Source organism: Podarcis cretensis (assembly GCF_951804945.1).
Source record: "Podarcis cretensis genome assembly, chromosome: 13".
Taxonomy (NCBI): domain Eukaryota; kingdom Metazoa; phylum Chordata; class Lepidosauria; order Squamata; family Lacertidae; genus Podarcis; species Podarcis cretensis.
In genome coordinates this window covers 35,940,059-35,964,524 of record NC_137182.1, presented here as the reverse complement: position 1 = coordinate 35,964,524, position 24,466 = coordinate 35,940,059, and the positions used below count along the sequence as shown (strand labels likewise).

Genomic DNA, 24,466 nt, shown 5'->3' with positions numbered 1-24,466 from the left:
TTTCGAGGGTGTCCTCGAAATTCCTTTAAATCATGGGCATAGCCAGATTTATATTAGGGGGAGTAGAACTAAGCTGTTGGTTAAGTATTTCTATTTATTTACTTTATGGTGGGGCAGCTTCCCCCTGCCTACCCCCCGCTACACCCATGCTTTATATGTTCACATCTCTATGGAAATATACATCGCGATGCTCCAGATCAATAATGCATATTCCCAAGTAAGTGTGCACAGAATTGCAGCTGTATTGCATTTAGAGTAGGAGATCTGGGACTTTGAGTATTCTAGATAGGGGGTGCGATGTTTTCTTTTCTGGCAGGTCTCTTGTGCCGCTGACACAAGAATTTTAACCCGGGAAATATTTCCCAACATGAAGATGGGAGGTGGAACTTGTGGACTTTCTGACTGCCATGTACAAGATCCCAGGGTTCGTTCTCTAGGCCTGACGGAGCAACACTGGGCCTCTAATGCCTCTTGATTTGTTTTTGAGACCAGGTTATGTTCACCTGGGTCTGTTCTCCTCGGTAAATTTGATCTGTTTATTTTCCCTCTTGACTCTGTCTGCATTATCCCAGCCACTTTGCTAAAGTGAACCACTCAGATACTACGCCTATTGTTATGTACTGAGTTGAATAGGATCCAAACTGCAGCAGTCTGATTGGTCCTAGAACAATAGGATCCAAATTGCAGCAGTCTGATTGGTCCTAGAACAATAGGATTCAGAATGCAGCAGTCTGATTGGTCCTAGAACAATGCAGCAGTATGATTGGTTGGCAGGAACCACGCAATCATGCTCCAGATATAAGTGAATCCACAACCTGATTGGCTTACAGTAGAATTCCAGAATTAGCCAATCATGCGCAGCCCATTGTGTAAATAATGTATATAAAGCAGATACTTTGAGGGGACTTTCATTCATTCCTCCTCACCACTATGAGCTGAATAAAGAGCATGAAATCACTTTGCGACTCTGAGTATATTTCACCTATGAATGAATTCTGCAGAACTCGCATGCTAATTTGTTATGTTTTCCTTGGTCCCAGTAAAGATGATTACTCAACTGTGGATTTTGGATTTTGGAGTTTTCCCTCACTGACAAACACAGCTACCCTGTATATTTGTTGTTTATATATCCAGAGGGGCTCTTATGTCATTCCTCCATTAGCTATTACTTGCTATTATCTCTTAGTTATTTTTTTTTTAACACACTCTGGTGCTGAGCCAAAGAATTTCAACACAGGAAAGCCAATGACTCCGATAAAATTCCTCCACCAGGCAATGGGAAGAGTTTAGTTTAGGGTTAGGGTTAGGGTTAGGGTTAGGGTTAGGGTTAGGGTTAGGGTTAGGGTTAGTTGTGTTTTGAAAGAACTTGTGTGAGGTCTGGATTTCCTGCGAGAGGAAAAGAGGCTTTTCAGGCTGAGGGTAGAAGAAGAAGCCAAGATTCTTGGATTACTTGCAGAGGAATCTTGAGATCTAGGCAAACAGCGGACAAAATGAACAAATTGGAGGTTCTGGGAGAAAAAGCACAGTATTCAGTCTGCCTATACTCCACCCATCCACCCCCTGCAGCCATTCTGTTGGCTGGTAAAACAATGGGCTGGATTGAAATGATAAAATCAACGCTGTTTCCTGGGGTTGGACTTTCCTGAATGAGGAACTTGCCTGTTGCCCTTTAGATTGCATAAGAGTGATGAAATAAAGCAGGCTGGGTCGCAACTGTGCCTGGAAGCAGGAAGAGAAACACAGTTGTGGAGTGGAAGTGAAGAACCCTCTTAGAGAATAACTCCAGAGGGTACACCCAGGAGGCTGCTGCTTTCTTTGTGAAGGGCTACACAACCCTTGCACCTCAGACCATGGCCAACCAAACAGACTACAACGAATTCTTGCACAAGCACAGGGATGTCTTCCGGAGGTTTCCGCTGGAGCTGGTCCATGGGATCCCCCTGATGGAGCCCATTGCTCAACAATGGGCTCCAATTGAAAACTTCCAGGCGCGGCCAGATGACTTGCTTCTCTCAACTTACCCCAAAGCAGGTGAGACACCAGAAAGGGGAGCAGGCGGGGTGTACGACTGCAGGAGGAAAAACAGAAGGAGGAGCGCCGTAGCAATCGCAGGTGCCACCCCTCCAAGAAAATGGGTGGGGTGGGGGAAGACCAAGGAGACAAACCTCAAAGCACCCTCAAAGTTCTCCTGTTATCCAGGAAATAAGGAGGAACTGTTAGGGAGAAATTATATTCGGGTTACCTTTAAAGCTGAACCAACCTATTTGGCACTCTTCAAATTTTGGAAGAGAATTATCCAGCCAGCTGATGTGTACAAAAATGAATATACGAAAAATGCATGTGTGAGTGAAAACAGCATAGAAAAATGCATTGTTCTGGGTGAAATTGCTATGCAAAAATGTGCATGTTAAGCAAAATTCTATACAAAAACATGGAGGAATTTCACACTAAAATGCTGGTGAACTTTCATGGTGACTTTAAAATGACAACAACACAGCAAACATGGAAATGTGGAGAACTGAAAGACTGGAAAGATAAGAAATGGAGAGAAACCAAAATTGACAGATTTGCCCATCCTGGTGACTGCTGCTCTGGTGAAGAAATGCACTGGGCCCAATAAATCAGGAGAAAGGAAGCAGAAATTGAGGTTTATTTCGTTAGGTTGGTTTCATGTGTTTGTTTTGCTGTAGGGTTGCTCAATTGTTTCTCAGGGAGTTACATAAATATGTGTCTTGGCAGAGGAAATGGCTTTAAAAGCACCAAAAAGTAAACATGTTCTTTCCGAAAGGAAGCTATATTATTTCATAAACATATGCATAAGTTGTTGTTGTTTTTCCAAAAATTGGTTTCGTTGTGCAATGTGTATAGCATTTATTTGTATTTTAAGTTACTGCAAGAGTCTTGTAATCCCTCAGGACTGAGGAGAAGGATATTAAATAAGTGGAACAAACAAGTAGCAGACATGTTGTTGCTCAGTTTCTTTGTACCTGCTCAAAAAAAATGTAACTGAGGCATGAGGGGGACAACAGCAGGGATAGTGAACCAAGGCTGTGGCCCTGCAGATGCTGTTGGACAGGTCAAACTAGAATGGCCAATAGTTAGAGAGAGTTATACATTAGAGGGGGTGGCAATGTAGGCAAATGCTTTTGCGTTTGTTTGAACTATGGATGAGGAGAAAGTCCATGCAGTTCACATTCAAGGTATACCTGCCAAGTCAGCACTTTTGGAAACAATAGGTGAAGCAAAACACAGACACCTTGTCCTGGTTCCTGCTTCCCAAAAACACAGATTGAGGCTCTTACTTATTTAAAGAAATCTTTATTCAGATGCAGCGCTCCTCTGGAGCTGGGAATTCGCAGCAGGGCAGGGAGTTCCAAAATGGGCTGAGCAACAAATACATCCCAACAAGCTTCCCCACTTCTCTCGCCAAGTTTTAAAAGTTGAGGTGTGACGCTCTCACTCAGAAGACTCTCTTGCCTTGCAGGAATGCTGAGCATGAGCTTTTGTGGGTAACAAGGCTGCCTCCTCCTGTTCAGCCTTTCCCCTTGGCTTATAAAAGCTCTCCCCAGCTTCCACGGACACACTCTGCTCCACTGAAGGGTCGGAGGCAAGAGCTGGCATCCCTATTTCCCCTCCGAAATGGCTGAAGCCAGAGTCGGAAGGGGAGATGCCCTTCCTCCAACCCCTGGTTCCCTTGGTATAGTCCCCCACTTCTTCCTTCACCTCTGTCTGGGCCAAATCGTATCCCAACAGCACTTGTGGGGCTGATAACATAAGCCTTCCTGTTATGTACTGAGTTGAATAGGATCTAAAATGCAGCAGTCTGATTGGTCCTAGAACAATAGGATTCAGAATGCAGCAGTCTGATTGGTCCGCAGGAGCCACCCAATCCAACTCCAGGTGGAAGTGAATCCGCAACCTGATTGGCCTACAGGGGAATCCCAGAATTAGCCAATCACGTGGGGCCCATTGTGTAAAGAATGTATATAAAGCAGACATTTCGGGGGAATTTCCATTCCTCACTACTCTTGAGCTGAATAAAGAGCATGAAATCCACACTCGACTCCAAGTATATTTCACTTCCAAATTCACACTTCTTTAAATTTTGCAATGTAGGTCTCCAACCAAGTAACATGTGGAAAAACGCCTGTGCTAGGGCAAAGTTCACCTCAAAATGCCAATATTAGTGGAAATAACATACCCAAAATGCATTGTAGTTGGGGAAATCTGCAAAAATGTTTATGTTAGTTAAAATTGCATGCCAAAGTATTTTTATGTATTAGGAGAAATTCACACCGACGTCAATTTTGTGAGGACTTTAAAAATCAATAAATCCCAATTTATTATTTTTCTCCTCTAATCAGTGGCGTAGCGTGGGGGGTGCAGGGGGGGCCGGCCGCACCGGGCACAACATCTGGGGGTTAGGGTTAGGGGGCGCAAATCCATGGGTTAGGGGGCGCAAATTACTTGCCTTGCTCCGGGTGCTGACAACCCACGCTACGCCACTGCCTCTAATAACATTTTGTATGTTGCCCAATTTTCTTTCATGTTTTTCTGTTTCACAGCTAATACTTCTATAGGTGAGATCCACCAAGGGGTTTTAGGTTCTAGTAGATCTCTATATTTACTGTTCCTCTGGGCTTTCAGGTACCACATGGATTCAAGAGATTGTTGACCTGGTCCTTACCGGCGGCGATGTGGAAAAAGCTCGTCGAGCTCCTGTGTACATCCGGATCCCATTTCTAGAAATTTGCTCTCCACCCCCGGTGCCTTCAGGTGAGCCCAGAGAACCCAGGCACGCAGCCCCGCTTGTAAAAAAAAACCCCACAGGCAGCGAACTAACTCATCCAACCCTTTCTCTGATTCTTCCTTAGGGGTCAGCATTCTGGTAGATACCCCATCTCCTCGTGTGATCAAAACCCACCTCCCCTTCCAGCTTGTTCCTAAAAGCTTTTGGGACAAGAAATGCAAAGTAAGTGTTGCTTGCCTCATCCCTTCCTGCCACCCCCCACCCCTCAATCCTGCCCTATGCCACCTCATACCATTCTCCCTTCTGGTCCCTTGCAGGTAATCTATGTTGCTCGCAATGCCAAGGACAACTTGGTCTCCTACTTCTTCTTTGACCAGATGAACGTGACGCAGCCAGACCCTGGGCCGTGGGATGGCTATATTAAGAAATTCATGGAGGGCAAACGTGAGTGCTAGGAGAAGGAGCTCATCTTGAATAATTAGTACTTGTTGGGCATGGGGAGGGTGGGGTACAGAAGATGCCCTGACTCCCCCTCCATGATGAAGGGGGTGTCTAATGAATCAGTACAGCAGCGACTAAATTTTCTGAGACCCTCCTTGAACCTCAACAGCATTGCGATCCCCCTTCTATCAGGGTGCTGCCACAACCCACAGCAGTTGAAGGCCACTGAGTTAGAGGGGAAATATTCTAGGGACTCCTGGAATTTATAGATTCGTGTAAAGCAGGTTCCCTTGGTTTTTCATTGGCCCGCACCCATTTTCCGTCTCGCACAAAGCCCCTTTCCTGTAAGAAACTTCCGGGTTTACGAGAGGATTCCTGGCTTACAAACAGATTTTCCAGAAGCAAATATCTTGTGCTTTACCCAGCAAGATTTCTAGAAGTGAAACCTTTAATATAATGTGCAAATTAAAGGTTAGGGAAATGTCAGGAAAACTGAACAATGCAGCCTTTACCTCCCATCGTCCCTGGCCGTTGGTCATGCTGGCTGGAGCTGAGTCCCTCAACATCTGGAGGGCCACGGTTTCCCAGCTCTGCTACACACCTGGAAATAGGTACCCCTGTACGGAGTGGTACTTACTTCTTCTAAGTACACATGAATGGGAGAGTACTGTGGGATTGCATTAGATTAATTGATTCCTTTAACTAGGTGACAGACTTAATCCTTGTTACATCTTATCTCACTTGTCTCTCAGTTGCCTGGGGCTCTTGGTATGACCATGTCCGGCGTTACTGGGATGAGAAAGGAAAGCACCGTATCCTGTACCTCTTCTACGAGGACATGAAAGAGGTGGGTGTAGAATATGAATCAGCCAAAGGCCCGGTTGAAGAGAAATGTTTTCACCTGGTGCCTAAAGATATACAGGTGAAACTTGGAAAATTATAATATTGTGGAAAAGTTCATTTATTTCAGTAATTCAACTTAAAAGGTGAAACTAATATATGAGATAGACTCATGACATGCAAACCAGCTGATGACATGGCTCCCCAAATCTCTTTTCTGATGAGAGCAGCTTTTGCATCTCATTTGGAAACCAAGGACCCAGAGTCTGGAGGAAGAATGGGGAGGCACACAATGCCTCCCCATTTGATTTGGGGAGCCATGTCATCAGCTGGTGTTGGTCCACTGTGCTTCATTAAGTCCAGGGTCAATGTAGCCATCTACCAGGAGATTTTGGAGCACTTCATGCTTCCTTCCACAGACGAGCTTTATGGGGATGCTGATTTCATTTTCCAGCAGGACTTTGTCACCTGCCCACACTGCCAAAAGTACCAAAACCTGGATCAATGCCCATGGGATTACTGTGCTTGGTTGGCCAGCAAACCCGCCTGACCTGAACCCCATAGAGAATCTATAGGGCATTGCCAAGAGGAAGATGAGAGACATGAGACCGAGCAATGCAGAAGAGCTGAAGGCTGCTATTGAAGCTTCCTGGTCTTCCATAACACCTCAGCAGTGCCACAGGCTGATAGCATCCATGCCACGCCGCATTGAGGCAGTAATTGATGCAAAAGGGGCCCAAACCAAGTACTGAGTACATGTGCAGGCTTCTATTTCTCAGAGGTCCAATATTGCTCTATTTGCAGTCCTTGTTTTGCTGATTTCATTTAATATTCTAATTTTCTGCGATTGTTAATTTGGGGTTTTCATCAGCTGTACACCATAAACATCACAATTATAACAAATAAAGGCTTGACATATCCTGCTTTGCATGTCATGAGACTATCTCATATATTAGTTTCACCTTTTAAGTTGAATTACTGAAATAAATGAACTTTTCCACAATATTCTAATTTTCCGAGTTTCACCTGTATAAAGAAGGCTCCAGATGAACTTCCCTGGGGAAAGCATTCACTGGCGGAGGAAGAGGAGTGGGGGGGGGGAGCACACCGCCCCTGGCAGCGCGATCCCAGTGGCATGCCATTGCAGCTGCCCCCCTGCACTCTGCCCCTGCAGGCAGCACGCCACATCTCTGGGACGCATGCCAGCCTCGCCCCCGCCTGCTCTCTGCCCCCCCCCCTCGGTGCCAGAGCATGAAGCTCCGCCACTGAGAGCATTCCACCAATGAGGAGCCACCACAGCAAAGGCTCAATCTCGTGTTGCCACCCTCCAGACTTCACGTGGAGGAGGCACACAAACAAGGGCCTCAGATGATGAATGCAGAGTCCAGGGAAGAGGCGGTCCTTAATGTATTGCGGTCCTGAGCCATTTATGTATACTTTCCCCTAACATATGCATTTCTTGTACACCTTTTTTTGTTGGCTCGCTTTCCTGCAAAATTCAGAGAAGTCTGAACTTCAGAGCTGCATTTCAGTTCGCTTATTGTTTCAAGAAGCGCAAATTAGGTAGAATTGCATTAAAATGCAAACTCAAACAAATTGATCTCCCATCCCTGGAAGTACAGTAATACAAATCTCCCAGCGTGTGCAGAGGGCACATTCCTCACTCAGGTTGCTCTCAGAAATGTGAGGTTTTAACACTACTGCCTCCAGGTCAAGGCTGTGTGTTGCACAACTTGAAAGAAAGTGTGTTCGAAACAGAGAGGCATGTGATGCAAAAGTAAATTTATCAAGTGCAGAAATGTGGAAGGGATCCAGAGACCATTGGGTTTTGCTTCTTGAAAAAGAACCAGCCAGCCAGTTAGTGTTTCCTTCCCACACTCTCAGGAACCTCAAAGGCATTCTGGAGCTTACAGGCAAATTGCAGTACCAGGTTGCTCTGTTGTGACCTCACTCCCATTCACACCCATCTGTATGTCTCTGCCAGGACTTGGCTCGCGAGGTCCGTCGTGTGAAAGATTTCCTGGAGGTTGATCTGCCTGAGGATGCCCTTCAGAAGATTGTCCACCACGCATCATTCCAGACCATGAAGAAGAACCCAATGGTAAATTATGAGACCGTCCCCAACGCCATCTTTGACAAGACAAAAGGCAGCTTTATGAGGAAAGGTGAGTAAGTGACGCTAGTCTTTTAAGACCTCAAAAGACGTTGTTCCCGGCTACACAAGTTCATTTGCTCCCCCTTTCTCCACAAAGAAGGGTGAAATTGGGAAGTGGAGTGAAGTTTAACTGGGGAGAGTAATCTTTTATGCTGTCTGGGCCCAATGTATTGCCCAGAGAATGTTCCAGTGGTCTGAAGTGTGTTTTGCTAACTTTATAGGGAATCAAAGTGTGTAGTCACCAAGTGCTTTCTTATTTGACGATCACTTGTAGCTGAGTAAGATTGTCTTCCATGAAAACGGTCTTAACAGCGAGTCCGTAAGTGACTGTGGAGGCCAATTCTGGATCCACACATCCTTCCACAGTGGGGACATAGGTTTCTGGGTGGGAGTTGATCACAGTGAGGGTTTACCAAATGTGTCTTCCTCTTAGCCCGTTTCTCCTTTTCACCCTGAGTTGGTCTTCTTCAAAGTCCATGACACCTTTGGTAAAGACTGTCCTAAGAGCTTTAGGCTGCTATCTGTCCTAAGAGCTTTAGGCTGCTATCTGTCCTAAGAGCTTTAGGCTGCTATCTTAGATATATCTACATGGAAGTCCCACCAAACTCAATGTAGTTTACTTCTGAGCAGATACACATACCGTACTTTTTGCTCTATAAGACTCACTTTTTCCCTCCTAAAAAGTAAGGGGAAATGTGTGTGTGTCTTATGGAGCGAATGCAGGCTGCACAGCTATCCCAGAAGCCAGAATAGCAAGAGGGATTGCTGCTTTCACTGCGCAGCGATCCCTCTTGCTGTTCTGGCTTCTGAGATTCAGAATATTTTTTTTCTTGTTTTCCTCCTCCAAAAACTAGGTGCGTCTTGTGGTCTGGTGCATCTTATAAAGCGAAAAATACAGTAGGTAGAGTAATACAACATATGTGCTCAGGCACAACCTGGGTAATATGTACAAAACCTAAATGCACTGTGCTGGACACCCAAAGGAGGACCTTTGTAAATATAAAGGTCCTTTATAATTATAAAGAAAAAGAAAGGCAAGTAATAGTTATCACAGAAACCCCCTATGTTAGGAGAGAAGATAGCATCTTTCAAAATGGTCACAGGGTGAAGCTCTCTCTTTCTGTTTCTGAATTTCTTCAGGTGAAGTTGGCGACTGGAAGAATTATTTCACAGTGGCTCAAAGGGAGGAGTTTGATGCAGATTACCGGCGCAAGATGGAAGGAACGACCCTGCGTTTCCGGGATGTATTATAGACTCAGAAAACCGCCCCTCTTTTATTTTATTCTTGGCCAAGAAAAAAAATACAAATTATTAATATATTTGAAAGAAAAAGGTGGCTTCTCCCTACCAGACCTAAGGTTATATTATGCAGCATCCTGCCTGCGCTAGCTTTGGGAATGGATAATTTGAAAAAATACGAATATTTTAGACCTTCAGAGTCATGATAATAGGTTTGGTTGGCATGCATATCTATGGTATGAAAAGGCAAAAGTACATAAAGGATTCTTGAATCAATTTGTAAGAAAATCCATTTATGTGGTATGGGAGAAATATAATTTACTAGAACAGAAAACGCCATGGTGGCTTTCCTCACTGGAAGCAATATCCTTTAAAAACGTAAATATGAGAAATGAAATGGGCAACATATACGGAGAACACCAGTTGAAATTGAAGGATTTTGAGGATATGAGATTTATTAACTGACTGGTTACAATATCATCAATTAAATGATTTTTTAAAGATAGATAAAAGGAGGGGTTTTAGTAATGAAACTTCAAGGTTTAGAAAATAATTGTTGGACAACACTGTAAAATTACTTTCTAAAACTTTATAGACTGCTTTTGGAATGGTATACAAAAGATGAAAAGGTTAAATCAGCAATGATACACTGGGCGAGAGATCTGGCGTATAATATTCAGCTTTGATCATGGAAGAAGTTATAGAGAACTGATTTGAAATTTATGGCATGTTATACATTGAAAGAAAATTATATGAAAATTATGTACCGTTGGTATTTAACTCCTAGTAAGTTAGCAAAAATGTATAAGAAAGGTACAAATATTGGTTGGAAATTTAAAGAAAAAGAAGGCACCTTTTATCATATGTGGTGGACGTGCAAGGTAATAAAAGCATTCTGGGAAATTATATATAATGAATTGGGGGGGAAATGTTTAAAATAACTTTTTTTAAAAAAAACCACAGAGGCTTTTTTAATAAGGAATTGTAGGTGCTGAAATCCTAAAGGACCAGAGAAGACTGCTCATGTACGCAACAACAGCTGTGTGGATGTTGATAACCCAGAGATGGAAAGAAGACAAAGTCCCTACCAGAGCAGAATGGCAGATCAAGTTGATGGACTATGCCAAAATGACAAAGATGACTGGAAAAATCAGAAACCAGGAAGAACAAAACTTTAATAAGGAATTGGGGGGGGGGGTTATAACATACCTTGGAGACTACTCTAAACAGTTAAAGTAGTTAGCGGGATTGTAATAACACTTGTAATGTAACAAGAACTATGGATATAATGGTGCTACAAAAATCTGGATGAATATAAAAGATGCAGCAGAAAGGGTTTGACAATGGGACCCACGGAGAGAGAGGTAGGAAGTCCAGAGAGATTTGTGGGAATCTTGAACTGTTGGAATGTGTTGTGATATGACTGTAATTTTTAATAAGTGAAACCAAACTAATAAATAGGAAAAGAAAGAAAGAAAACTGCCCCTCTTGGAACCGTTTCCATCAAGGCACACAACAGGTTCTTTTGCCATTCAGCTTTCGTTGTAATAAATGTAGGCACCATTAAGAATGATTGTGGACACAGTGTGCGTGTGCGACAAAAGGAGATGAGTCAGTGGGAGTGGACAGAAAGGAACCTGGGTTCTTTGGGTGATAGGAGGTTGAACTAGGAGCCCGGCAGATCTGTCTGAGATTCAGACGTTGGCTGTGGCAGTATGCTGTCCTATTCAGTGGTTGCTCTGCTTTGGCATGGCCGGGGGGAAAGTTAAAGACACAACCAGATAAAATGAAAATGGAACAGAAACAACAGACAGGCCCACCCACAGCATCCCTGGAAATGGCACCAGTGGCAACCGATCAGGGATTGGGCTGGGAACAACATCCACCTAATGCGCTGATTGAACCAATGAGCTTGTGAAAACAGGAACCATAGAATCCTTGGCTCTTTTAGAAGGAAGGGCAAGAGGTTAATGTAATAAATGAATGACAGCTGCAAATCTCAAGTTCTGGCTTTAGTAAAGGGAAGCTTCTATGAAATCCGGAAGTTCTTGTGTACAGTATACCATTGTGCCCTCAGTAGGGTTCACAGGACTTTCTCCCAATGCCTTTGACAGCAACTTGCTTCTGTTCATGTTCAACTTGTTAATTTCTGAAGCTCAAGCTGCTCATAAAGGCAGGGGAGCAATTGAGGCTGGGATGCTTTCTCTCATCAGTTGCTAAGCCTAATGTAATGAAAAGTGGAGAGGAAGGGGAAATTATTACAGAAAATTCCATCTCTAAGCTTGTCAATGTTGCATCACAGTACGATGTGCAAATTGGCATCAGACTCTTTGGCCCCAGGTAATCAAAGTATATGAAAAAAGGTAAATTGGTCTTTAACTAAGCTTATAATCTTCTAAGGGCCAGACTAGATGTGACAGTGGAAATGTAATATTTATACTGCCCTTCCTACAAAATGATACCAGGCCAGTGCACATATATACAGATGCACAATCTTTAATAAAAACAATTGCAAATTGCTGCACAATAAAATATTAACATAAAGGCAGGGGTTTCTTCAGATATCCAGGCCCTGGGTTGTTTACAACTGTATAAGTCAACAAAAGCACCTTAAAATTTGGCTCAGTAGCAAATCGGCATCCAATACAGTTCTTTAAAGGTTGGTGAGCTATCAAAAATTAAACTATTCTTCAAGAGTTACTAGCATCACATTTCTTAACTACAGTAATTCCACTTTTTTTGTAGTGATTGATTTGCCGAGATCCTGTTCCCATTCATGTTCAAAACTAGCTCTTGTATGATCATGGCATTGAAGTATACTTTCCATAGTAAGTAAGAAGAGAAGAAACACTCATCTATTTATTTCTAATGTCATTCAAATCCCAACAAGATAAGATATAAAGGTTCCTAAATTCTGTTACTTGCAGAGGAGACTAGCCAGTGGCCCAGGAGGGGCAAATGGGGCACTGCCCCTCTAAACTCAGCCTGGTCTCATCAGCCACCATCTGCTTGTCTTCCTGTGCCTGTGTCACCTTTTTCCTCCTTAGTCTCAACATCGCCTTGTGCAACTCAGCAGGGAGGAGGATGGGGACAAAACTATACAGTAATTTGTTGTCTCTCCTCCAGGCACCTGCTCTTGTTCCACCTATTGCTGATTTCCCTGCCTTCTACCCCAATGGGCACCAGCCAGCCATCACTGGCCACTTTATTCAGCTGAAAGCCAACAAGTCTCAACAAAATGCAGCAAAGTCCAGCAAGGTCCAATAAGATTCAAAGCGGTCCAGCCTGGTCCACCAAAGTTCACCAAGGTCAAATAAATTCAGCAAGATCTAACAAGTTCAGTCCAAGAAGTCCAGAGCAGTCAACCAGTTCAGTACGGTCCAGCAAGTTCAGCCAAGTCCAGTGTGTCCAGCAGGGTCCAAAAACACACACCAATGGGCTTCCCAAAAAAAAAAAAAACCCTCCCCAAAAAACAATATTGCAATCACAGGTTTAACATGAACTGTTATTTGACTTTAATTAACATTTTATTGATACAAAAACTGTACCCCTGGGACTTTTTGGAGATATTGCTGAACTGTGGCTTAGCACTGCAAGAATGAGTTTGGTGTCTTTCCAGACTCAAACAGTCCCTTCTCTTCCTCTTGCATTGCCAAGAAGAGGCTTGCAGAAGTGTTCTTTTCCATTTTTTGTTAACCATGCCTTCTCGCTTTGTCTGAAGAGGGGATTTTGATTTAATGCTACCTATGGTCAGTTTCAAACAGCCCAACAGCCATGGTTTGTGAAGCTGGCTTGCTTGTTAGCATAAAGCATTATCTTCATTTCGGATGAGACAGCTTCTGTAAAAACATGTTGCTCCGCAGGCTTATATATTAGCAAATTAACCAGGCTTGCTTTGTGAAATTTCCCTAAACAGGGCTGCCTTCAGAAGACATCTGAAGGCAGCCCTGAAGGCAGGTTATTGTATTTTAGTGTTTTGTTGGAAGCCGCCCAGAGTGACTGGGGAAACCCAGCCAGATGGGCGGGGTACAAGTAATAAATTATTATTAACAGAGGAATAATTCTTTGTGAACATGATTCTCTTGGAAGCCTCCCAAGGCTCTTGCCTTGTGTGAGTTCAATCTCCTAGAGCAAGATGGGTCTTTAGGGAAATAGAGGAATGGCCAGCTGCACTATCAAGCTGGGATGCTCTCCTATGCAGAAGGTTGCTTACAAGAAGGACAGAAGCAAAAGAACAGCACAAAGCTCTGGCCTCCTGTAGTCATCTAGTTTTTAATTATTATACTGGACCTTTTTGCAGGACTACAGCACATAGCAAGCGTAAGAAAGCTTTCAGCTGTAATGCAAACACAAGTGAAATAAATATTATTGCTTCCCCAAGGGGGTCCTAGCCTCGGAAGGAGGACCGGACTGTTGTGGTGGCTCCGAACCGGTCGGGAAATGACAGAGACCACATCAGGATTGGCGAAAAAGCAAAGTCTGATCTTTATTTTCAAAGAACAGAAGACTGTTGCAACAGGGTTCCCACTCGTGTAACAGAAGGACAGAACCTTGAACAAAGGAACTGCCTTTACTTAAATACCTTTTCATTTCCATACAGATCAATGATACAGAAAAATGACAGAAATGGCACGAAGAGAGGATTAACATAAGGTAAGTGGGATGTTGTAAGATCTTGGGTGTTGTTAATGAAGATGTCTGCTTTGAGGTTGGGAATAAAAGTGGATCTTGACTCACAGTTCTGTTTTTGCATCATTTTCAGGAAAAAATTCCGGAGGTTTTGGGATGATCGGTATGCAGATTAAATGGCTGGATATTTGGGAAACGGTTATCAGTCGTGGTGTGAAGTCCTGTTTCTGCATGTTTATCATTGCTGGTGTGAAGTTTCCTCTCTGCATACTTTTATTAATTAAACTGATTTTATGTTGCATTTTGGGTGTATTCACGATACACGCAAGCCTCTTTCAGCAGAGGCTTAACAACCATATGTCAGGAGTGCTCTGATGGTGTTTCCTGCTTGGCAGGGGGTTGGACTCGATGGCCCTTGTGGTCTCTTCCAACTCTATGATTCTGTGATTCTATTCTATGATTCTACAATGTCATTTGTAGACCCAGTAGCTGGCGCTGTGGTGCTTGAAGGTATTTTGACAGTTTGTGAACATCAGAATATTGACAGATCAAGTATACAACAATGGAAAGTCACATAGAATATAAAATATTTTGGCTACATTCTTCCAGTTACATTTTTCTATTCTAGTTACATTTTCTAGTGTAAAAAACACTTTTTTGAAAGATACAAAAGGTGATACATTTGGTAGAGTCAACAGTTGCATTCCTCAGCTACGTTCTTTAGTCGTTTTACAGCGATACAGAAGTAAAAGATACAATTAAAAAGATACATTCTTTTGTTAGTATAGAAATACGTAACACTGAGAGCTTCATTTATTAACTCCCCGCTCTGATCATGGCTTCTTATGACACAAGCAAATATGCAGAAGCACAATTTCCAAATTGCATTTTAACAATAACAATAACAAACGATGTTTGTTGAGAGTGTCATCAAATGCCTGGAAAATGCCCTCTCTAATTGTTCCCCCTACAGCAAATATAAGATGGAGAAAAATGAGTAAACAACCAACAACCATTACAGAGGGCTGTTCTCCTTCAATTGCTAACTCTTCTCCTCACCCCTAATATTTTTATTCTGATCATGTTACTTTTTATTCTGATCATGTTACTCAATTTCAGGAACTAGATTATCAAGCTGCCCCCCCCCCACAGAGTTTTGCTTAACCTCCTTAATTATGTAAAATCTCTCACCCTGTTGTTATCCCAGAGGTTCATTTTCAATGGCAGATATACTACCATGCCTCCAAATAATTTCTAGCAGCTTTCATGTAAACAGCCAACACATTACAATCGACCCGACCAAGTGGATTTAAAATTTAATCCCAGTTTCCACCCCCTCTGCTCAGTAGACCATCAGGCCTACCGTATCTGTTTCTAGTTCCTCAAATGGGTAAGGAACAAAATGAGTCATTAGTTGCTTTAATTCTTTCGTTTTTCTTGTGAAAGGGCTGGGCAAAATTCCAGTGAATGTACTCCGGGACGTGAGATCTGAACCATTGTGGGACACTGAAGAGGGGACAATGGCATCATTCCTACATAATAAGCCAAAGATCAATCTGTGTTGTGATTGTTTGCAACCGTTGTACATGGTACAGAGCAGCAGCTTTTTGGATCTGTTTAGATCAAGTGTGGGGGACCTATGGCCCTCCAGGTGTTGCTACACAAGGGTTGCCATATTCTGAAGAGCAAAAAAGAGGACACAGAGCCCCCACCCCTGGGCTAAAGCCTAGTGTTCAAGCACATGCGCTGCAGAGGCCCAAAGTTCAAATTCCAGCTAAAGGCTTCAGGTAGCAGGTGACGAGAAAGTCCCTTTCTCTGTTTGAACCTCTGGGATAGATAGCAAGCAGGGTGAGGGGCAAGAAAAGCCCAGGTGTTTTATACCCGAGTCACTATAAAACACCTCAAGATAGAGGGAGCCCAACTCCAGGTTTATCGCTTCGGCCTCTTGTACAGTGCTGAGCACTGTGTTGTTGTTGTTGTTGTTTAGTCGTTTAGTCGGGTCCGACTCTTCGTGTCCCCATGGACCAGAGCACTCCAGGCACTCCTGTCTTCCACTGCCTCCCACAGTTTGGTCAGACTCATGTTTGTAGCTTCGAGAACACTGTCCAACCATCTTGTCCTCTGTCGTCCCCTTCTCCTTGTGCCCTCCATCTTTCCCAGCATCAGGGTCTTTTCCAGGGAGTCTTCTCTTCTCATGAGGTGGCCAAAGTATTGGAGCCTCAGCTTCACTATCTGTCCTTCCAGTGAGCACTCAGGGCTGATTTCCTTCAGAATGGAGAGGTTTGATCTTCTTGCAGTCCATGGGACTCTCAAGAGTCTCCTCCAGACCAGAATTCAAAAGCATAATTTCTTCGGCGATCAGCCTTTTTTATGGTCCAGCTTTCACTTCCATACATCACTGACACGGCTGGGTGGGGAGCTGCAAAACGTGAGCAGCAGTGATTTGGGGGTGCAGGGTAGGAGGAAGGGCCTCTCACCCTCATCCTGGCTGGATCCTGTGAAAGGGGGAGGTAGGCGGGCAAGTCCTCTGCCCCCCCCCCTCGGCTCCCAATGGCCAGACACACGCTTCGCTCTCACCCTGGGCCCACCACATGAAAGGAAGAGGTTCAAGTTTGCTCCTCCCTGCGTAGCATCACGTCTCGCCTCACAAGGCTCCCTGAGCGGCTGAAAGGGAATTAACAAAGCGGAATCTTTTGACCCAGATGTGGAAGAAGCCAGAGGTGCCAGCCACTCCGCAAGTCACCGTAGGGATAGGAAAATTGCAAGAGTGGCCATAGTCTGTTGATGCAGAGGAGAAGCAGGGGCGACTTTCTGTTTTCTTTCTGTTTAGTAGCATTGCCACCTACTAATGGTGCCAAACAAACAAAAAAACCTGGACATTTTGCCTAATTTAAAAAATCTTCCCGGACAGAAATCTTAACCTTGAAAAAGAGGACATGTCCGGGAGAAACCAGACATATGGCAAGCCTATCTAGACTCCTGTTGCCATCGTCATCCCTGACTGGGGCTTGATGGGGATGGAGTCCCTAAATATCTGCAGGGCCACAGATTCATCATCCTTTGTTTTGATACACTATGGGCTGTACAACTGAAATGGCTTTGGCACTCGTGGACAACAAACCACTTCAAAAAAACTTGGACGTCTTGCAGTAAAGAAAATTCACTAGAAAGCATTTGCAGTATTGTATCATGGCCCCACAAATAAATGTCTCCTCAATGAACAGCTGATGTTGTATGACAACCCCACAAACAAAGCAGGATGAATGTTCTAGAAACAGGTTATCTGGAATAGAAGTGTCCCTAGACAATAAACAAACGGGAGTGCTGCTGAGCACATCTGGAGCCTAGAAGTTTGCTTTCAGGGACAGAAGAACTGAACTGAACTTTCACTAAAGATGGTGGGGGGGGGGGAGTTGGATTCAGTTTGCATTGAAATCTGTACTTTGTGAAACAATATGCAAATCAAAGCAAACTGCAAACCTTCCACATTTGCACTTCTCTAGTTCTCTATCCAAAAATATATGTACAAGGGTAGCAATTGTGAAAATTTTCCCCTCACAGACCACTTGAGAATTGCAAGGGTCTTGACAGACTACTTACTGATTTGTCTGCCTCTTGAAGAAATTGTGCTGTGCTTGATGTGGTATGATTTTTATTTATATTTTTACAGACACACCACTAACAACCTCAACGAAGCTTGCAGGCCATGGACTGGAAACTCCTGCATTAGGATAAAGTATTTGTAAAATGCATGTATTAGTGAGAAGAGCATACAAAAATGTATTGTGTGAAGGGGAAATGCATCAAAAAATGTGTATTTTAGTCAAAACTGCATATTAGGAGAAATTCATATTTAATTCTGATTATTTTTCATGAGTTTTTTTTAATTTCTTTGCAAATTGTTGGAGAAATATGGAAAACTGAATGTAAGCTTGCAGAAATGAGAAACTGATAGAATTCAAAAGTTTGATTTGTTTATTCCCCAGCTTTCACACAAAAGTCCATTTCTGGTTAACTTCCTTCGATTTCTGCTAGCGAATTTATATGGGTGAGAAAAGTCATTTTGATGGCCATTTGGGAGCCAGAAACCTGTGACCATCTACTATGAATCAATCAGAGATCTCTAGATCCTGATGTAATTTCTGCTCGCCCCGCCCAAATGTAGGTGTGTAAAGGAAGTGGATATACAGGGATGCGGGTGGCGCTGTGGGTTAAACCACAGAGCCTAGGACTTGCTGATCAGAAGGTCGGCGGTTCGAATCCCCACGACAGGGTGAGCTCCCGTTGTTCGGTCCCTGCTCCTGCCCATCTAGCAGTTCGAAAGCACACCAGTGCAAGTAGATAAATAGGTACTGCTCCGGTGGGAAGGTAAATGACGTTTCCATGCGCTGCTGTGCTGATCCCGGGGGGAAGGTTACCATAGGCATAGCCAAAGTCCGGTCCTGGGTCACTAGCCTGGAATCAGTCCACAAGGAGCGGGGCGAGGTCCGAAGCAGGGAGCCGGGCGGGGACAGGAGCACTGAAGCGTCAGGTCTGGGTCCGGGCATGAACAGGAACTCAACAACGACGTTGCTCCCGCAGCCTGGGACCAGGCCGACTGGCCTTTATCTGTTCTGAGGCTAGGGGCGGTCCCGGCCCCCAGGAGACCCGCCTCTCTTGGCCTTAAGGCGAGCACTCCTCCTGGGAGCAACCAGTTCCCTTCGCCTCTCTGCCCTGAGTCTCTGCAGTTCAGGAGAGGCTAAAGGGTTACTGGGCCCAGGGGGGAGACTCACCTGCAGGCACTGAGTCCTCAACCACCTCTGGAGCCAGAGTGGGATCACCTGGTGCCTGCTCCTGAGGATCTAACACAGGTGCAGGTGCTTCAGAATCCAGGCCCTGCCCCAATTCAGCCGGCCCTGGAGGCGGGGACTCCTGTGCAGGCTGGGATTCCTCTGGTTCAGCCTCTGAATCGGAATCCCAGGCCATCACAGCTGCTCTGGTTCACCAGAAGCGGCTTAGTCATGCTGGCCACATGACCCAGAAGCTGTACGCCGGCTCCCTTGGCCAATAAAGTGAGATGAGCACCGCAACCCCAGAGTCGGTCAGGACTGGACCTAATGGTCAGGGGTCCCTTTACCTTTACCTAAAGGAAGTGGAGTGGAAATCAGGGTGCAGATATCCCCACAAAGGTTTAAAAGCAGTACAGTGACTTCAGTTGAAGGTGTCGATAAAACCCCCAGGCCAAGGCATGTGAGGAAACTCAGCCAAAACCTCACACTCCCCTCTCTCCATCTGCACCTGCACAGACACCCAATCCCGTTCCCGGGTCATCAAAGGGGCCTCTAGAATGCCAGCATTTTGCTGGAGGAATTCATGCGCCTGCTGGGAAACTTAAACATGGGCAATTAAAGTGGATTAAAGTACTCTGTTGCATAACTCATCAATTTTTAAAAGAATGGCATTGGAAAAGTGAGATGAACAAATGATTAACAGCAATTTGTATATAAGTACCCCACAAGCAAATCTGCATGAATGCTCACCCAGCAGACAAATCAGACCAAATACTAAATGAAGACTATAATCTAACCTCTGCATAAGCTTTGCACCAGAAAAATCAGGAGGGTTTTGAGGTCATCTGGAGGAACCCAAAACAATTTCAGGAAGTGAGATTGAGAGAGAAGGGGGAAAAGATAAAAGAAACTGTGAGTCAGGGAAGAAAAGTAAAACTGACCAGCGGCTGCTGACAGCAGATGTAGAAAGGAAGCAGGCTGGCTACTTAAAAGCAGGTGCTATACTTGCTTTTCCTGCATTGCCAGATGACAAATCTTGAATCTGACATGCAGGGTTTAGACCATAAGCTATCCCAGCGCTTTGAGCTGGTGGAGGTAGACGGAATCCCTTTGCTCAGAGGTGCTGCAGAAAGATGGGGTCGCATATCAACCTTTAAAGCCCGGGCGGACGACCTTCTCATTTGCACATACCCTAAAGCAGGTAAATGGGAATAAAAGAGAGATGTGGGGCATTAGCACAGAGGGTGGGGGCAGGAATGGTGCTGGGAAGTCGAGGGCTATTGGCTGAATGATGAGGTCCTCTCAGGTCTTCTCTCAACACCTCCTGCCAGGAACCACTTGGACGCAGGAAATTGTAGACCTGATCCAGCATGGAGGGGACCCTCAGAAATGTGCTCAAGTCCCCATCTACAAACGGATGCCCTTCCTAGAGATGCACAGTCCCTTGTTCTCACGTGAGTAGGAAAGGGAACTGCTTATGGGAGGTGATGGTTGAGGGTGGGGTGAAGGGTTTATCTCAGCTCTGAATGTTTTTCTTTGGTATCTCAGGCTTGGAAGAGGCAGAGCTGATGCTCTCTCCACGTACACTTAAGTCTCACCTCCCGGTCCAGCTCCTGCCGCCCTCCTTTTGGGAACAGAATTGCAAGGTCATTACAGGGGGACAACTGGAGGGAGGTTGCTTAGGGGTTAATCTGAGCCGAGGATCAACACTGCTTGTTCTCTATTGCATTTTTAATTTTGTGGGTAACGTTTATTGTATTAAGGTTCTTATTGTTGTGAATCGTTTTGGGAGCCCTTTGAGGCTGAAGGACAGTACTGACATGTTTTTTAAATATATAAATGAGCAAGATCACCACAGCCAATCACAAACAACCAACCACACTATAGGCCAACCCCAACCTCTCTCACCACCAAAGAAACACAAATGAACAGCAGAGAACAGGAAATGAACGAGCAACGCTGACACGTAACCCTACATACAGTAAGCAAAATAGAAACATCGCCACCCGACCCCCCCCATCTCCCCCCCCCAAGGTCTCAACAAATGAAACTGATTTGTAAAAATGTTACATAGAAAAAATACGAGAGACATTACACATACTTCTGTAAAACAAGAAAATATTTAATAAAATTATACACACACACACACACACACACATGGATGAGCAAAAACAGCATGCATGGAGCTGAGACTCATGGGCTCACTCTTCTTCATGATCTATTTCTGAAGATAATTTATGTGGCCAGGAATGCCAAGGATAATGCAATCTCTTACTTCCACTTCCAACGTATGAACGGGAGGATGCCAAACCCGGGAACATGGGACGAGTATCTGGAGAAGTTCATTGCAGGGAAACGTGAGTAGAGGCAAAAGATGGGATAGAGGAGATGGCACTGGCCCCGGAGAGAGTAATGGGGCCCACCCCAAATGCTCAAGCTTTGTACATATGGGAGGAGAGTGGAGCCTATTGGCTATTGAACTCCTGCTCCGAGCAACAGTCTCGGCAGTATGAGGGTTATTACACAAGGCCACCTGGTTTGAGCAGGCAGAGCAAGACAAATGGATGCTCTGCGGATGTGACGGTCAGCTCCATGCAGCACTCACTGTTTTGGCACCAGTCAACCCGAGACTGAACTTTAAACAGAAGCTGTGCCTCTAACTGAGTAGCTAGCACTGTCTTTAGTGAGAGGACCCCTCCCATTTAAAGGAGGCCAGGCTGCTTTGACAGAAATCTAAAGGAGCTGGAGAGGCTGCAGTTCCACTAGGGTTTGTGAGGTGGGGTAGAGTCCAACTAGAGTAACAGCATCCTCTCTCTTCAGACCAGAGAGGCACAACAGAGCAGGTTAGCAAGTCTTGGAGAAAAGTAAATAGATTTACTTTTCATTTGCATTAACTAAATATTTACATTAACTATAAATACTTCTAGTTAATGCATGTGTTACTTTACACCACACAAGGACACTTTTTTTCTAACAATCTAGCCTGTCTCAGCTGAGCAAGGCCCACTAGCATGTGTGGCAAGGCAGTTCAGACAGGATGCAAGGCATTGTAGGGCTCAGGCTGGCTGTGAAGCAAAGGTGTGGCAGGGTTCAAGGTAGAGACACAGTGGGGCTGTGGTCTGGGGAGCACAGAAATCTGAAGTAGCTCCAGCAAAGGACAAGGGGACACTGAGTCCTTATACAGTAGTAGCTGCAGGAAGTGTGCCCTAATTGTTAGCACCACCTTGGCAACAAGATATTGCTCTTTGTGAACCTGCAAAGGGGTTGTTGAGTTGTTGTTTTGTTTGCCTTTGAATTCAGATGAAAATGAGCTTAATAATCATAACTGATTCTCTACCTCTTTACTTCTCTTTGCAGTTCCCTGGGGCTCCTGGTTTGACCACGTTTGTGGCTGGTGGAAGGCTAAGGATTCTCACCCAATTCTCTATCTTTTTTATGAAGACATGAAAGAGGTGAGCCGTTTACATATGCACTCCTTCCTTTCAGTAATTTCAACCAGGAAGGAATTTATCCGCGATAAATGTTCTAAGCAACCACCTGCATACAGTGAGCTTCTGAAAATCAGTGTCCCAAACAAGTGATAAACACAGTGAGGTTTGTTATGGCAGCTTTCCGGGCAGAATCCTCTCCATCTTTCCCTTCTTAGCACCCAGCCTTAGCAATTCGGAAAATAGCTCAGTTCCTGGACCAAGAGCTTTCCGAGCCAGCTTTGAACCGGATCATGCAGCACACAGAGTTCAACAGCATGAAAGTGAATCCCATGGCTAATTACAGCACAATGCCAACTTACAACCATGCTTTGTCACCCTTCATGCGAAAAGGTAGGAGTGAAAAGGACATTTTCCAGCTACAAGTGATATGGGAGGAGAGCTATGTACAGATCATACATTTAAAGCACATTTCCACTCCCCAAAAACACTGGGAACTGTAGTTTGGTAAGGGTGCTGGGAGTTGGAGCTCTGTAAGGGGTAAACTACAGTTCCCAGGATTCTTGGGGAAAAGCCTTGACTGTTATTATACCTTTAAAGTATGTTGTGTAGTAGCAGAAGGGAAACAGTATGCATTGAGGGGGGCATTTCTAAGCTGTTTCCCTTGCCTGCAGGCACCGTAGGAGACTGGAAAGACTACTTCACAGTGGCTCAAAGTGAACAGCTTGATGATCTGTGTGCCCAATTATTAAAAGGCAGTGGCCTCACCTTCCGCACTCAGCTATAAGCACCCCTCTGTGCTCTTCATCAATCCCATGCCCGGAGCTTGGGCCTGCACTAAACAAAATAGACCGTGTAGCCACAAGCAAGGACCACATAGGTTGTGCATGTTTGTTTTGAAATTTACCTTTTTTAAAAAAATCAATGATTTGTGAAATAAAATGATTGTGTTTGCTCTTTATTAATTCCACACTGAGAGTGAATAAAATAACTCGTCTTGCATTATTATTTGTGCTCCACCTTCTTTCCAATTAACCCCAGAGGACAGATTTAGGGTTTAACCATTTTAACTTTGCAGCAACTCTATCTTAAGCCCTGAGGCAGGCTGTAGTACTGAAGAGAGTGGAAAGAGAGGTTTAATATAAGTTTTGTTCATAGAAAGTGGCTTTGTGGGGTGTTATATTGGATTAGATGATGTGAGTATTGCTTTTATATAGTGGATAGATGAAGAATCGGAAGTTCTTTATTTTCTGAATAATATTTTTCTATCTTTCGCTTTTAATCTCTTTTCTATACTGTTTATTTTTTTTTATTTTCCCTACTCCATTTTTCTCTCTCCTTTTATGTTTTTGTTGTATCTATTTAAAAGACTTGTTTTGGTTAAAAAAGGGAAATGACAGTATGTTTTGTAATTTTCTCCATTAACCTTTAAAAATATGTTAAAAGAAAGAAAGAAAGGTTTAAGGCCTGAAGCCAGCAGATCTTTGCCTTCTGACCTGGATGTGCTAGGCAGTGATATTGCTGGTTTGGAGTGCCATTAAAAGTACTGATACCAAGGTGTCCTGAACTATTCCCTGTTCATCACCTCACTAGCCACCCTGCAAATCCTCTCCCCCTTGGTTAGGATTTGCCCCAAAGAGAAAAGCACGGGAACAGGCTTTCCCTTACTGTAGAGAGGGGCAAAGGTCGTGTTCACTCCCTGCCACCATGACCCATTGATCTCTCAGACTGTACTCTTATTTTAAGTGTGTTTGGAACAGGCTTGTGCTTGATGGCAGGAATTTGCTGTCATGTTTGAAGATGTGGTTTCCACACTGTTCTGTGCTTTGTGTAAGAGAGAGTGCAAGAGAGCTACAGTTGACTGGTCATGATGTACAGGGCACAAGCATTTAGAAGGATAGGAATATGCAGGAGGAGGAGACCATTTTCAGGTGACCTGGTCTTGAGAACTAGTGTGGTGGAGTGGTGAGTGTGTTGGATTAGGACCTGGGAGATCAGTTTTCAAATCCCCACTCGCCCATTCAGTGTTTACGAACAATACCTTTACATTTTTATTTATTTCTTAAGGAGCTCAAGTTGTTCAAAAACGTGTCTTTGCATTAAGGACTCACCCCAACTCCTCAATAATTGTGATTCTATGTATTCTTGACTCAGGAGTAAGTCTTAGTGGACATATTTCTAAGGACATATTTCTAAGGTATCTGAAGAAGTGTGC

The 24,466-nt window shown here is 44.2% G+C and overlaps 2 protein-coding genes and 1 long non-coding RNA gene across 5 annotated transcripts; all 3 read left to right on the top strand.

The window, feature by feature from the left end:
- The first annotated feature begins 1,344 nt into the window (after positions 1-1,344).
- Positions 1,345-10,998, top strand: LOC307201476 (sulfotransferase 1B1-like). The gene is made up of 7 exons (XM_079950735.1): positions 1,345-2,031; positions 4,648-4,776; positions 4,875-4,972; positions 5,068-5,194; positions 5,944-6,038; positions 8,016-8,196; positions 9,327-10,998. Exons 1-7 carry the CDS (start codon positions 1,851-1,853, stop codon positions 9,437-9,439), a joined length of 924 nt encoding a protein of 307 aa, XP_079806861.1. The 5' UTR covers positions 1,345-1,850; the 3' UTR covers positions 9,440-10,998.
- A 2,476-nt stretch (positions 10,999-13,474) lies between these two features.
- Positions 13,475-14,355, top strand: LOC307201482. The gene is made up of 2 exons (XR_013832726.1): positions 13,475-14,078; positions 14,188-14,355. It is a non-coding gene; the product is annotated as an uncharacterized lncRNA (long non-coding RNA).
- A 3,372-nt stretch (positions 14,356-17,727) lies between these two features.
- LOC307201478 (sulfotransferase 1C1-like) lies at positions 17,728-23,569 on the top strand. Of its 3 annotated transcripts, none has more exons than XM_079950739.1 (7): positions 17,728-17,790; positions 20,155-20,277; positions 20,372-20,469; positions 21,054-21,180; positions 22,181-22,275; positions 22,470-22,644; positions 22,926-23,569. In XM_079950739.1, exons 2-7 carry the CDS (start codon positions 20,241-20,243, stop codon positions 23,036-23,038), a joined length of 645 nt encoding a protein of 214 aa, XP_079806865.1. In that variant the 5' UTR covers positions 17,728-17,790; positions 20,155-20,240; the 3' UTR covers positions 23,039-23,569. The 3 variants fall into 3 exon arrangements, with proteins under 3 accessions (XP_079806865.1, XP_079806863.1, XP_079806864.1); XM_079950737.1 differs by lacking the exon at positions 17,728-17,790 and adding an exon at positions 19,130-20,024; XM_079950738.1 differs by lacking the exon at positions 17,728-17,790 and adding an exon at positions 19,130-20,024 and having other exon boundaries at positions 20,130-20,277.
- Positions 23,570-24,466: the final 897 nt, after the last annotated feature.

Bases quoted from the DNA above. Each gene is read 5' to 3' on its own strand.
- LOC307201476 (XM_079950735.1), top strand. From the start codon at position 1,851: ATGGCCAACCAAACAGACTACAACGAATTCTTGCACAAGCACAGGGAT. The intron at 2,032-4,647 runs GTGAGACACCAG...CTGGGCTTTCAG, and splicing joins CTCAACTTACCCCAAAGCAG to GTACCACATGGATTCAAGAG. The intron at 4,777-4,874 runs GTGAGCCCAGAG...ATTCTTCCTTAG, and splicing joins TCCACCCCCGGTGCCTTCAG to GGGTCAGCATTCTGGTAGAT.
- LOC307201478 (XM_079950737.1), top strand. From the start codon at position 19,850: ATGACAAATCTTGAATCTGACATGCAGGGTTTAGACCATAAGCTATCC. The intron at 20,025-20,154 runs GTAAATGGGAAT...ACCTCCTGCCAG, and splicing joins TTGCACATACCCTAAAGCAG to GAACCACTTGGACGCAGGAA. The intron at 20,278-20,371 runs GTGAGTAGGAAA...TTGGTATCTCAG, and splicing joins GCACAGTCCCTTGTTCTCAC to GCTTGGAAGAGGCAGAGCTG.